Consider the following 13,773-nt stretch of genomic DNA (forward strand, 5'->3'; position numbering starts at 1 on the left):
GTGTAAGCCAGGCGTCTTCTGAAGTCGAAGACAGGGAGGCATATTCCGTACCAAGTTTATATTGCCCAAAGTTGCAGTGTTCATCATGAAGAGAAATTTGGTAAATATTTACATTCTTACATTTACTACAGATATATAAGTGTTACGATGAATAATATAATATATTAAGCTTCGTATCTTAACGGATGGCACGTGGTAACGTGGTTGGTTGGGGCACTATGCTACAAGTCGCAAAGTCGAGGGTTGGAGTCCCAATGAGGTGGATTTTTTTTTTCAATTTACCTATAACTTCCAGCCGCAGTATGATCCTAGGGTCAACTCAGCCTCTTACAGAAATGTGTACCAGGAATTTGGGGGGGTAAATGGTGGCCGGCCCGTAAGGCTGAAAACCTCACCTCCATCTGTGAACCGATTGTCGGGAGAAAATATGGGGGCCTCGACGTCTCACAAACCTATGGGCCTTCACGGCCTGTTACTTTTAGCTCCGCCTTAATGCGAGCCTCAACTATAGTTCCTATATGTCCCAAATATTTCTTCATCTTTGATTTGATCAGAAAATATTGTGTGAATAATAGAAATTATGAAACTTCTCATTATGCAGTTTTCTGTAACATTCTCTTACTTCGTGTCTTGGATTACAATTTTACCCGTGAGACATCAAGTTGATATCCCTTCTCCTGCCTTATTCAAATGTGAATTATATATATCAGCAGAAATGACATTTCGGATTGTGATGATACAAAAGCTTACTATCAGCTCTGTTATACAACTAACAGTTCGCCGTTCGTCCAAATATATTGACAAAGGGAAATTTTACACCTGGCATGAGAGAATTTCAACATCACTGTTCAGTATCAGAGAATGAATTATGTTTGCTTCTTCATTTTGGAATCGCTAAAACTGGCCCATCTGAATAGTTATTGTCAATTTAAATTGACATTTCATATTTCCATTGTGCACTAATATACAAATACGTGTCTTTAATTTGAAAGAGTTATTAAAAAGTTTTGACAAATATTATTTATAACAATTAACTGTAGCTTTGCACTGGTTCGACATCTGTTTATGTAAGATCTGTCAATTATTCTAATGACAAGTGTAAAGTCTATGTGGCAAACATGGGAGAGTGTAGAAGCCTAATGGAAGTATCTTACTATGCGTCTGTCTTCACAATCTGCTTCCATTTTTTTCTTCTTTTGTATTTTTTTGTGGATTGCTATGTTTAACATTATTAACAGGTTGATTGTTTAAAGCAGATATAAGTTTTATCGAGGGACAGACTTTTTAAATACCCTGTCAACTTTATAGATAGGATGGGATGGATCTGGCTCAGGATAGGAACTACTGGAGGGCTCTTGTGAACACGTTAATGAACTTTCGGGTTCCACAAAATGCTGGGAAGTTCTTGAGTAGCTGCACAAGTAGCGGCTTCTCAAGAAGGGCTCAGTTCCATGAGTGAGTGAGTGAAGCCAACTTTGTTCTTCAAAAGGTTAATCCCTGTAACTCCAGTTATTCCATTATTCATGTTGGTTTTCATATGAAGAGATACATTTCCATGATAATTCATAAGTTCAGAAAGCTACAGATAATTTCATTTGCTGAAAGAGCGGGAAACTTCTTTCCTGAAGCGCCAAATAAATCGTAGACCAAAAGGATCGGTATTTATGCTTAGTACAGAAGGCAAATTTTCAAATGCTGTGAGCTGGAAACTGAAACTAGGAGTCATTGTCAAAACATGAAATCAGATTTTTCTGCAGCTACTTGAAGGGGTGTCCTTGCCACCACGTCGAGATGAGCCTGCAGCTGTGTGGGTGAAGGACACGGTTTGCAGAGAGGGTGGCTATGAGTGTGTTTGTGGTTGTGGTGGAAAAACGACTAATTTAGGCCCTCCAGATGATGGCTCTGTCGCTGAATTAAGCGGCTTGTAAAATCAACTAACGTCTTCAGTAATTTGCGAAAATTGGAATGGTAGAAATTACACCGAGATCCGCAATTTGTACTGTTGGCATACTGTTGTTAGGTTCATTAACTGAAGAAGGAAGGCATATGTGGTAAAAGTGACGCATGTGGGAAAAATAACATATTCACAGACATTATTACTTCTGAGACATTATGGAAATAAACCACTTGCTGGAACTAGACATAGTTGGCAGATTTATAGATTATAACGTGTCTTAGATGTGAAGATATGAGCTGGACTGAAGTGCCTCAGTTTATGGTAGAATAGCGAGGGTTCTGTTGTCACAATGATAAACAGTTAGGTACAGAACAAGTATTTCACAAATAACCGACCATAATTTGGATATTGTATATAACAGATATAATTTATTTATTTACATTTAGTCACACAAAATCAGTTAAGTAAATGTGTTGTTATTATTATTGTTTGTCGACTAAAATAGAATCGAAGGCCGCGCCATAGCTCAAGCGGTTAGTCGCTGGCTTCCCACCGCGGCGGCCCGGTTTCGATCCCGGGTCTGGTCAAGTGGGATTTGTGGTGGACAAGGTGGCGCTGGGGCAGGTTTTCTCCGAGTACTTCGGTTTCCCCTGTCAATCTTCATTCCACCAATTGCTCCACAATCACCCTCACCTATCATCTGGAGCTGGTACAATAGGCCAGAAGTGGCATCAGTACTAGGGACTTAGCCCCACCCCACTAGCAATAAAAAAACACAGAATCTGGATAGCTCAGTCACTTGGTTACTTGCCTATGAGTTGGGCTGAAAAATTCAATTCTCAGCAGGAAAGAAATTTTTTCTCCTTTGTACAGCCTCAAGGACTGGCTCTGAGGCCCACCTAGTCTCCTATTTAATGCGTGCTAGAGACTATTTCCACGCGAGTTAAACGGATTTGGCGTGAAACTGGCTGCTCACGTACATAGTGTGCTGAGGTTAAAAATGCGTGAAGCTATACTCTGCTCTCCTGTCCGTTTTTTAATGGTGTCGTGCTCAGTTAAGCTTAGGAACAATTTTATATTCCTTTTCTTCTCTTTGGCGCTACAGCCCAAATTAGGGCCGCGGCCTACCTCCATGAAATTCTCAGTTTCTCTTCGGTTTACTATATCTTAGACATTCTGTAGGACTCCTTGGGCGGGTGATCAGCTTGTCCCAAGGCATCTTCCTGTACACATACACAGAAAAAGCTCGCGCGCGCGCGCACACACACACACACACACACAAACACTGAACATCCATGCCCTGAACGGGATTCAAACCCACGATCCCGGCTTCCAAGCGAGCGAAGACAGTACATGCTCGGCTACCGTGACCGACTTTATATTCAATTACACTTAACTTATTTGTAAAATTACAGACATGGACTTATCATTACGTTAGTTCAAATTATTCTAGACTTAACTTTGCTATGTCGCTATGTAAACACGATTTTCTTGTTGACAGGTAATCCTTTTCTGCCTTATAATATCAACCTCATCGTTATCCATATCATCAACTCTTGCCCCTGACGCAACAGAAACATCTGTGTACGCCACCGTACAACAAGCAGCGGACATCGGAACTTCTGAAGCTCCTGGAGGACAGGCGCCATCCGACAACCGCGAACATTCATCGGACACGGTCCCTGGGGTTCAAATTGAGACTGATATCCTACTGCTTATACCTGAGACTGTCGCTGAAGGAGCATCAGCAAGTCCAAGTGAATCTGTGCCGAGTAGACGACCAGAAAACCGAGCTCGATCTCTCGACGATACAGAGTATTATGATGAGGAATATGTTTCTGATAATGGTGACCTGGAAACAGCGGAATCCATAGTGTTTAGACCGCTGTTGCGCAGCAGGAAGCACGGCAGCAGACGTCGTGTGGATAAACACGACCTCTCGCCCAGAAACATCGATCCGTATAGAAAGGTGTTATTCAAACAGTGCCCACCCTGTAGATACCACATACTCTGAGCTACCTCCTATGCAGCGGCCTCGCTGTCGGCAGAAACAGAACAAGGAAAATTTGAAGGAAGAGAAGCGTGAAAATGGAAGTCAGTTGCTGTCGGAATCAACTATGTGCGTTCAGGCACCTCTGAGGTGCATATGGATTCTGTGTTCTTTACGAGATAAATTGTTAAGCAGAGAGGGCTCGTCTTCCCCTCATTTTGGCATGTATCATCCCCAACACCAATCGAGGTCAATTTTGAATTTGAGGGCTGCACTAAACATTGTGGGTGGAATTTAATTTTAGCTCATGTCAATTCACTTTAATTCCTGCTTTACGTGAAACTGAAACCGAAATTTATCTGAACAGGACTTTAAAAGTGTGGAAGGCTCTTTCGGAAGAAGGAATTACACGTCACATGCTAATATAAGTCTTGAATTATTTATAAAAATAAACTTAATTAGTTTAAATGTGTATTGAGATAAGCTGAAAATGTTCTCATGTAGGTCGTGCGGTCGAGTGAATTTGCTGCTGGTAATCGCCAGCACAGTCATTCTTGATACGGACTCCTGTGGGACTCGTGGCCATATTTTAGAGTCTCACGACACTGGTCCTGAGCCGGTCTGTCAGGTAAACTGCTGTAGCACAACAGAGTCGTTCTTGTTACCCGAGTTCCGCGAGACTCATAACCGTATTTTACTGCCTCACGATTCTCAAGTTTGTATGCTCTAGCAAGAAATACACACAATTAGGCCTATAAATTCTGGCGAGTCGAAGCTTCGTTTAATATTTTCGGGAATAGGAGGTTTCGGTAGTAGTTGCCTTGTATTCCGAAGACCACTGTCTGTTTTTGAATGTACAACCTTGGAAATGTAAGAAGAGCGTTACAGTCTTCATTAATTATTCTCAAAACCATAGGGCTTAAGAAAAAATCCGTTCGAAGTGCAGTTTTTGCAAGTTTCTGTGTGTTCGAAGTATTTTCAGCCCCGATATTTAATGATATACGCTCAAGATATGCGCGGAAGCGATGGTAGGTCTTCTAAAGTGTCCCTTACTTTGCATGTCTTTCAATCAGATTTATAGTGAACTCAGAAATTAATTAGACCTCCGCCATATCAAGCTTCATGAAAATCATCTTCGGATCTGAGGTTCTCGCATCGGTAACTGAACAGTTTTATCTTCTGGGATATAGCTCCGTGTAGTCTGTTGAAAATCACCCGAAGTTTAGGAAGAATATATGGACTTCATCTTCAGGATCGAAGAATGAGCAAAGCAAAAACCAACATAAAGTTGTGCTTTCTTCCTACCTCTTGCTGGTTTCTTCGTTCTCTCATTCTTTGATCGTGAATATGGAAGAGATATATTCATCTGAAAATTCGGGGTTTCAACCAAATGCACGGTGTTGTCCCAGAAAACATAGCATTTGGCGAAAATGTGATCAACGGTTCCATAATTGTTTAATGCATACAGGGAGATAGACGGGCGAACGTAATATGCAAACTAGCAACGCATTTGGAAAGTATTCGAAGTCCTGATTTTGAATACATCTTTCCTTAATGTGATGCTTTCCTTGGCGTCTGTATCCATAAATTATGGCTTCATCAAGACATGACCCCTCCACCTTTAGTTCCCCTAAGAAACAGATTCAGCAAGCTATGGTTCGTCCTTGTCCTGATATCAGTAACTGACTTTAGTGAAATATATTTGAGCAGGTCATTTTGACGTCTTGCCTCTAACATTTCCACCAGAGACGCTGTCCTAATTTGTGATATGGGGCCAACACTACCGACATTCAACCCAAGACCCTGAATTCTTGTATGGCAACAGTTTAAGAACTGCGCAGTTTTTATTAAAAATTTTCTTTAAGGAAAGGGAGAAATGTATGGGGGTCATACTTAGTGTTTCTTCGTGATAATAATGACTAATAAATTGTAGGGCTTTCACTCTTTATGTGAATTTAGTTAAGTGGGGGAAGACATAAATATCGAAAAGTAATAAAATTAACTTGGTCATATGATGCATCAGGTGCTTAGTAAGAAGCAGTAATCGTTATAGTTCTCTGTTTGGAATGTGGATATATGCATAATACTTCCTGTTTGCATTTTTCATAAGAATTTGAAAGTATTATCACAGATTATAACAGCCTAAATATTTATGACTAGCGACTGATCGAATGACCGTAATTCGATTCTCGACAAGCGTAAGATTTTTACATTCGTGAGAATTTCCAGACCTGCTGATATATACCCAGAAATACTACGTAATGGGTACTATGAGCTATTTCCCTGAAGATAAAACTCATCACACACTCATCTGAAGTTAAGAATTTGTGAGGTTTTACTTCCGCTGTTTCATCATTCTTTGGTGCTTAGTCACAGGGATAATTTTGTTTTTACTTTAAAAATATGAACAAGCTAAAATAGTTATACTAAGGGGATGTTTGTTAGAGTGGGGCAGTGGCTCTTAACCGGTCTGTTGCGCAAATGTTTTCAAGAAAATAGATATGTATGACAATGAAACTATGTCTTATAAAGAAACAGGATAAGAAAATATGATGCCATTAGATTCTAAAATGTCTTTTATTGAAAATCATTACAAATTACAGTCAAATATACAAGTTCTAAATGATGGTTATAATTTGATAGTAATATATGGCTTTTCAGTTAGTAACTGAGTTGGCTGGGAAGACGGGCGCTTAGCTTATTTAGATAAAAGAGGATTGCCGACAGTCGCAAAAAAAATTGATCAGTCAAAAATAAAACTCTGCAGGGAGTAAATGTGAAACACACGTACGGAGTGACACAAAGGGTGACAGAATTGTGGCAGTCAAAGGTATATTTATATCCTCCAGACTGACTGATTTTATTTTTTACAAATCATTGGTAAGAATATAGGACATAGCTCAAACTGGTGATGTGTATACACTCTGTTATAAGTCACGGACATCTTCGTGGTTTTATCTGTAACTACTTGTATTGATATATTATTTATTTAATTTATTTAAAAAATCTGTTATATATGTAAGAGATATGAAATATTCATAGTGATGAAAATTCAGATTGTGGAGTTCTGGACAATGACACCATCTACTCTGTTAGGTTGTTAACTGTCTCACCTACCACACTACACGGTAGAAAAGCACGACCTGAATCTGTATTATTCCTGCAAAATATTCCACTGTTAACAATTTTATTGTTATAAATATATATGTTGCTTATCAGCTTCATGAGGATATGTGATTGGACTCATTGTATGTTTCACACTTTGCTACAAGGCTCCACTCATTCGTATCAGGCTTGTTGATCTGTGGCGAGCATCTTGTGACTTCGGAACAGAAGAAGGAGATGTTGAAAACTGAGCACGTTTACCGTATGAAGTATTGCTTAATTCTTATTTTCCGAATGTAATATTTGAAAGATACAAGTCATAGTCACATTTTAATTTTGTAACTGCTGCTGATATGAAATCATTCAGTGACTAAGAAAGAGTTCTATGCTGAATTTCCTCATCAGCATAGACCATTTAGCCCTCTCCAATTGCTTGCTGTGTGCCAGGACATTTTAGTCAGTAGCAAGTGGTTGCCTACGGGTTGAATGGCAGAAATTTGGTGTGGTTTGTGGAATAAATTCTAGGATTTTTTTTTTTGAAAATATGAATTGTGTAACAAACAGGTAAGTTGAACTTGGTTTCATTTCGCCGTATAAGAAAAGCTAAATATGAATCAGTTATGGTTCCCTAGAATCCCAGCTGGACATGCCTAATCACTCCATCTATTTAATACATATTTTATTTTAATTATTTGACTCCAACTTAAAGTTTTGGAGAGTATGTTGGCAGTTTGTAAAGAAAACGGGGAACACCATAATAGACATGTAATTCCCCTGAATATATAATGCTGAATTTATGAAGAAATGTTGTAATTTCAAAGGAGATGAGAGTTTATTCCAAGCAGCATGTGTGTATAACGACTTAGAATGCAGTGAAGTTGGTCCATTTTGAAATTGCGTCCCGGCATTCGCCTACAGATATGGGAGAAAAGTAAGGAAAATCTCTGTCAAGACGACCACTAATCTGACTGAGATTCGAACTGTATTCCTCAACGACGCAAGCTAGATAATTGCTGCCGGGTCATATTGGTAGGCAATAATATTTGATTATGTTAGAATACGCATTAATAACGTTTTCTTTCATGAACTAGAACATTCTGGAATTTTGGATTCTGTACTTCTCCATAATATTAACATAAATTAACATTTTTAACACCTGTTAGTCTCTGGCTGGGAAAGCCATCTTCATCATCGGAACATTGTTTATCGCCTGATGATAGTTTCGCGCGTATGAGTCATAGAAATATTGACTAATGGACGCTGAGTGTCAATCTAGATTATACAAGTGACATTTATAATTAGCGCAATTTCTGCAGGAGTGTTTGACAAGAGATCCGGATTACCGTATACCGAATTCTCTCTTTACGTTAAACAAATATTGAAGGCAAATTCTCTTGCGTCTTTTCCGATTCGTGAGTTATATAAATAAGTTTGGACCTTGATAAATTTCCATTTCGCTTCTGCAACTTCTTTGATGCGTACTGAGTGAGAAGTGGGCGTAGATTAACAGGATATTGGAGGAAATTTTCACCGGGTAATACCATTCATCATGAATATATACACCGTAAGTATCCTTGTTTTACATTATTTTTAGAAAGTGAGTATATATTCTGTACGTCAGACATCATAACCAATTGAAGTCACACAGACCAAAAGATTTATAACCTCAGGGAGGGAGAGTCAGTAAATACTTCACAAATGGAAGTAAAACAGCTGTAATGGAAGTAATAGGTTTGCTATGTGTATCGCTAGGTAGCAGCACAGTCCATCTTCATGATGGTTTAGGTATCAGACGTGCTTGCGCATGTTCAGAGGCTGGTTTCAGTAGTCAAAATGGCAGCCGTGTTTGAGGCGTATGCTACCAAAAATCAGGGTTCTGTTATGCGTGTTTTTTTCTTTGGTGAGCAGAATGACTCAGTGCAAAGGATATTCATAAATAAATGTTTCCCATTTACGGTAGGAAGTGTTTGTCGCGTAAAGCGGTTAACCACTTGGTCCAGAAATTCTCTCAAGGACGTTCTAAAGTCAACGTGGTTGAGACAACAGTCAAAAGACTTCTGTGCTTGGGTTTCGTTGCACTGATAAAGCGATAGGACAAGTGTATCAGTGTAGGTGAAGGATATGTCGAGAAATAAATGTTTTTTCCAGGTTCGAATATCACATGTTTTCCGTTGTATCTCCATTTGTGACTTACTTACTGACTGTCCCTCGTATTTTATCATTTTGTTTCCTATTTACCTTTAACTTTAATTATACAGAACATTTGTAATTGTGCTAAATTTGATCCCCAAATACATATTTTCCCTGCAGGTGGTAACAATGTTGTACCTTCTGAATGCTGCATCAGTCCTCTCTTTGCCGACTGTGTTGCCAGAAGCAGATTTGCCCAACACTGGAGTAGAATCAAAGAACATAAATGAACCTGCGCTTCCTAACGCAGGACTACAATCGGAGGAGACAAATGGGCCTGTAGCAGAATCAGACAGCACGGATAAGCCTGTGCTTTTTGTGGGAGCTGTTGGATCAGAGGACGAAGATGAGCCGGTAGTTGTTGATGTCGACGATATACTAGAAGTTGCAGAGATTCTTGTTTTCAGACCTTCTTACAAATATTGGCAAAATTGCATCGAGAGGCGACATAAACAGGCACATCGAGAATATTCCAAACATCAGTAACCTTACCACGCCACATATATTTCGAAGATGATGCGCAAATGTTAACCTCTTGATAACGGTTTTCGGAGATGCAATGCCATGTAGTTAGTTACATATGTACGTAGGTAACGTTCCCACCTCATGACTCAAGGTACGCGGGTTCAAACCCGGCGGAGGTCGTGCAATTTTTAAGGGCGGAAAAATTTAGGGAACAAGTCCTCCAGGAGGGACTTTAAGCCGTGGTCCCGTGTCGTAGCTTTACGGCACGTAAAAGATCCTCATGCCTCTAGGAGACCTCTGAGCAAAATTAGGCAAGTTTCCCGCCCAAGTAGTTTCCAATGCCTCTGGTGGATGGAGGAAGCATCGGGTACCGAGGGCCGACCTCGTTGGCTGAACGGGGCTGATAGCACACACCAGTACCGGTAGGGTATGGCGACTGGTAGAATATCAAAGGGGGACGTACAATAGACTATTAGTCGCGGTGCATGGGGAAACGCACCCCCTCCAATAATAATAATAAAATACATATGTACGTACCTCTCTACCAAACTACACAACACTGCATCCTCCAGCGCCGTTATCTGAACACTCACCGCCACAAGAACCGCAAATCGCAATATTAACCTATCCACGAAACAGGAAACCAGCGTAAGCTTTCTGGAACTAAAACAAGGAACTGATATTTTATATATTTATTGCTTTCGTTTTTGTGCAAACGTGATTTATATATATTAGACTAAATATGTAATTAGTGTGTATTTGTGTTTGTGTCATATGGAACCCATCGGCTACGTTTTTAAATCAAAACGTTTCGGAGACTGAATTCTGTCTCCGACGTCAGATAAAACCTAGTCAGGCAAAATCGAGTTATATCAGGGTCCATAGATGGGGATTAGCTCTATCGATTGGCCCTAACTGATTAGGTTTCACCTGAAAACGAAGACAGAATCCATCTGCTACTTGTTTAGCTGTCTGATGTACAACCGAATTATCCCTGGATGCAATTCCCAAATTGCGTGCTTGGCCCAGTACCTCCGGTCTTCCCAATGTTTTTCTTATTTTCCGACCTTCATTGCTTCCATGTTTATTTACTGTGGGTATAATTGTCAACACAGCTAATTGATAATTACAGCGAGGGACACATCTTTTAGCCCGTCAAGGTCATTCCAACACCCACAACTGATTTGAATGGCTATTCCTTGCTACCTGCCCAACCTACTTGCCTACTTACAAGCAGGATCTCAGGGAAAAGAGAAAAAAGTAGTCGGGCGGTAAAATTAGAAGTTCTCACGATAGTTATGAAAGGTTATGTTATACGGAATATAATGCCGTGTAGCCTTTTGAATGTCAATCGATTCAGGGTAGAAGAACAAACCAAACAAGAACCCAGAATGAAAGAAGCAGCAAGCTGATGTCTGGCTTTGCCTCTGCTTCCTACCCTCTCGTTGCTTGATTAGCATATTTTTCGACCCTGAAAATGGAGGCGCTCCTAAACGTCATTCGATTTTCAACGAATTTCACCGCGTTGTATCCCAGAAGAAAGCTCATCGGTTGATAACCTCGACCGGGTAAAAGAAGTGGCAGTTCAGTTTCTCACAAGGCGATTCTTAAGTTGTTTAACGACGTTGCTTCAACTATATGCGCCATATAACAGATAACGAAATGGGTATAAGACCATGCCTGATGAACAAGCAGTGATTTGGAGGGAGGCGGTCGTATCCTATTTAAAGTTACCTTCATCTAATTTCTTTGGAGATACTCAAAGACACTACGAAAAACATCGATTCGTTTGCTCGGTAATGTGGCCGACATTTAGTCCGAGTGCTTCCAGAGGAAAGCCTCGGCCGTTGTCACTCCATTACCAGCCTAAGCTCCCTTTCCTGACGAAGGTAATACTCAGCAGGGACATTACACTTGATATACACATACATTTGTTTTCGTCTATTTTGTTACATAAAGAAGGCTTAAAAATACTGGGTAATAATGGCATCTGTATCATGAATATGTACTTGGAGATGGAAGTAGAATATTCCTTCGAAAAGTTAGTACCGGACTACATGGTTCAAATCCCATAAATAAACATTTATCATGTAAGAATCGTTTGTACAGTAAACCAATCTGTTTATGAATTATATAAAGTCTGATTTTAACATAGAGCCCACAAATGCGACGAAACGTAGGGCGTCCACGTTTAAGATGGAGGGACCGACATATTTTTCAAGAGGACGGAGCAGACAATGCATGGCATAATCCATGAAGGAGAACGGGGGAAAGGAAGAAGAAACAGAAGATAAAATCTGATATTTGTGTTCTTTAAAGTAGAGATTGTATTTAATAGATGAGGAACAAAATTAATCAGACCAGCAACTTCTAGGGTCAAGTCAGAAATGCTAAATGTAATTGAAATCCATTCACTACTTTTGAACATTAGGAATGCGGGTATACAAATATAATACATTTCCTAACGTTTTACAGAGGCTTTTCTGAACTTTGTTCTCAGGGACTTTGTCGTTCAGCCTCACGCTCTAAGTTCCTTTCCAGTAACGGCACGTTTGTTATCATGTGTCGATTTATGTTTAGGCTCCTTAACGTCCCTATTCCAACTACAGAGGTTATACAGAGCGCCCCAGAAGAAAAGATGAGTATTCTGGGAGGTCACAATAATCGTCATTCTGAGCAACAAATTGAACATGTGCACGTGTCCTATTCCGAACCGTTTCCGAGATAGAGCGATTTCACTGTACAGTACATTGTACACTGTACACTGTACAGACGAGCAATACGCCGTGTCCTCACACGAGTTGCAAAGTTCATTAATATTGACAGTGGAATTTTCGGAAATGTACTGTACTAGGTAAACTGTACAAACTTTGTTGCTTGAACAAAAAATACCGGTATTAGAAACACATGAAATAAGAAAACGGAAGGCTAATTGGATTGGTCATGTTTTACGCAGAAACTGCCTTCTAAAAGAAGCTATCGAAGGAAAGATAGATGGGCGGATAGAAGTGACAAGAAGACGAGGAAGAAGACGTAAGAAGATGCTGGATGACCTTGGGGACAGAAGAGGATACTGTCATTTGAAGGAGAAAGCTCTAGATCGCATTAAGTGGAGGAATTGTTTTGAAAGAGACTGTGGACCTGTCGTCTTGACAGATTACTGATGATGATGATGATTAGAAACAGTACGTAATATCTCTCTTATCAACAGTTTTGGAACTGTACAGTGAAATAGCTCTATCTCTGAAACAGTTCGGAATGGGACACATGTACATACGCACTTTTTTGCTTAGAATGACCGATACTGTGACCTCCAAGAATATTGACGTTTCCTCCTGGTACACACCTTATAGAGTCTAGCGATATAGAAAGACAGTAGTGAATAGTGATCAGGCAGGGTTTTGGAAGGTGGCTACCGTTCCTTACTTCGCCGTTGTTCGCCGTCATATTGTGGCCTTCTGTTATGGAGATAGCAGGTCACATAAAATCTCAGGCAAGCAGGTAACCCGGTCTACCTCTCGGATATAAGTCTACAGCTTTACTTCTACATCAGTCTGATCGGTTATATTAAATTAAGAGACAAGAGATTTGGGGGCTAGCCGATCACAGTGGCCGCAAAGTCTAAGGCATGAATTGTCTTCGTCCGCTCAAACAATGGGGTCATGGGTTCAAATCTCGTTCGAGGCATGGATGTGTGTTTGCGTTTATTCTGTGTCTGTGCTGTACTGTGTGTATGTATCGGCGTAGCGACGGGCTGATTCCCCATCCAAGGAATCCTACCGACTGTGCATAGAATTTCGAAACTGGAAAAGCGGCCAGGGTCCAACAAGGACTGTAGAGCAATTGAAGAATGAATGAGTGTGGGTGGGAGTGGTTCAGTGGAGAGAGAGCTGATATGTGAGAGACATAGATTGGTTACAATTTTTAATTATTTGCAGTTTGTTTAATGAAGTTGTCAGTAACGCAAGCTTTATAGCGTCGAATGATAAGGTAAGCATCAAAAGGACTTGCCACAGTTCAAGAGGGTTAATCGCCAGCTTTCAATTGTGGAGGTCAGGGTTCGATCCCATGTCAGTTCATGTAATATTTGTACTGGAAGAAGTGGCACTGGGGCGACTGCGATTTC

The 13,773-nt window shown here is 40.2% G+C and overlaps 1 protein-coding gene across 1 annotated transcript; it reads left to right on the top strand.

The window, feature by feature from the left end:
- Positions 1–8,460: 8,460 nt before the first annotated feature.
- Positions 8,461–9,813, top strand: LOC111875657. Its single transcript, XM_023872079.2, has 2 exons — positions 8,461–8,556; positions 9,303–9,813. Exons 1-2 carry the CDS (start codon positions 8,542–8,544, stop codon positions 9,666–9,668), a joined length of 381 nt encoding a protein of 126 aa, XP_023727847.1. The 5' UTR covers positions 8,461–8,541; the 3' UTR covers positions 9,669–9,813.
- The last annotated feature ends 3,960 nt before the right edge of the window (positions 9,814–13,773 follow it).

Source organism: Cryptotermes secundus, unplaced genomic scaffold (genome assembly GCF_002891405.2).
Source record: "Cryptotermes secundus unplaced genomic scaffold, Csec_1.0 scaffold342, whole genome shotgun sequence".
Lineage (NCBI taxonomy): Eukaryota > Metazoa > Arthropoda > Insecta > Blattodea > Kalotermitidae > Cryptotermes > Cryptotermes secundus.